This window comes from Ascaphus truei, chromosome 23, assembly GCF_040206685.1.
Source record: "Ascaphus truei isolate aAscTru1 chromosome 23, aAscTru1.hap1, whole genome shotgun sequence".
Classification (NCBI taxonomy): Eukaryota; Metazoa; Chordata; class Amphibia; order Anura; family Ascaphidae; genus Ascaphus; species Ascaphus truei.
The window spans coordinates 2,508,782-2,509,995 of NC_134505.1; the positions used below are offsets into that span (position 1 = coordinate 2,508,782).

A 1,214-nucleotide genomic window follows, 5' to 3' on the forward strand; every position below is an offset into this window, starting at 1 on the left:
AGATGTAGGAACGTGCCCGCGCTCTCGCACAACGCGAGGACACCCAAGCGTCTTTGTACAGTGATGTGTGAAATTGACGAGTCAAATTAACACCAAGACAGCTGTTTTATGCGTTTGCTGAATGGGGCGAGGGATCTTCCATGGTCCCCACCAGATGGTCGGTGGCCCCAGGAGACCCTTCGAATACAGACGCGGGCAACGATCGTTGTGTTATAAGCTCTCCGAAGCCGGCCGCACTTGTGTATAATGCACAATGTCGTTTACCCTGGCGCATCCATGGGTTTCAAGGAAGACGGTTACCAGCGGGGAGAAGTCCCAGGATGCTTCTTCAACTGGGCGTGTTACCGTCCCCCAGGACAACACATTAGCACAAAAACAAGGCACTGCCAGCAGCCGGCAACAGAGATACAAGCAAACAAAACCTCGGTATGAAGAACATTGTCGCTTTGTGGTGTAGAAGTGGTTTTCTCCCTGGCTGTGAAACCGCCACCCTGTGTTGGAAGTCCCATCTACTCGATGGAAGTCTTCTCCAGCACTGGGAAACGGCCTCGCAGGATATACAGTAGAAGGGGAGTTATATCGGTGACTGTGCGTTGCAGTCCTCTCGCCACGTTGGATGGGGGAACTTTAGACCTGATTTTGTAGCCGGAAATGGTGAACATGGTGACCATTTCTGGAAGATGTTGGGGAATAGATGCCGGTGGTGGTGGAATAGCAAAAACCAGGGGGAAGCGACGAGGGGGTCTCGGGTTTAGAGAGAAGTTGGAGATGAAGTTGTTGTCAGTCAGTTGTATTTGGTTTTTAATCGGGACGAATGGATTCCATGCAGCATCGTCACTAAGAGAATTTAATAATGCATGGAAAAGGTACACGTGTCTCTGAGGGTTAGGAAAGGGGAGTAGGCAAAGATTGGATTTCCTGTACAAGAAATGATGTGCCCACATAGACGTTCATGGGACTCCCCTCTCTACAATAAATGATGTTTTCCCATAGACTTTTTCATGGGACCCCCTCTACAAGAAACAGTGTGTCCCATAGACCTTCATGGGACACCCCCCCCCTCTACAAGAAATGGTTTCCCCCATAGACCTTCATGGTACCCCCTCTACAAGAAATATCCCCAAAGACCTTCATGGGACTCCCCTCTACAAGAAACAGTATCCCTCATAGACTTCCATGGGACTCCCCTCTACAAGAAATGTCCCCATAGACCT

General features: G+C 49.8%; 1 protein-coding gene across 1 annotated transcript in view; it reads right to left on the reverse strand.

Moving 5' to 3' along the window:
* Positions 1 to 509: 509 nt before the first annotated feature.
* Positions 510 to 1,214, reverse strand: part of LOC142473211 (inactive phospholipase C-like protein 2) — a 37,617-nt gene continuing 36,912 nt past the window's right edge. Inside the window, exon 6 of the mRNA XM_075580413.1 lies at positions 510 to 673. Within this exon, the coding sequence (XP_075436528.1) occupies positions 510 to 673 (164 nt within the window). The remainder of the gene's footprint in view (positions 674 to 1,214) is intronic.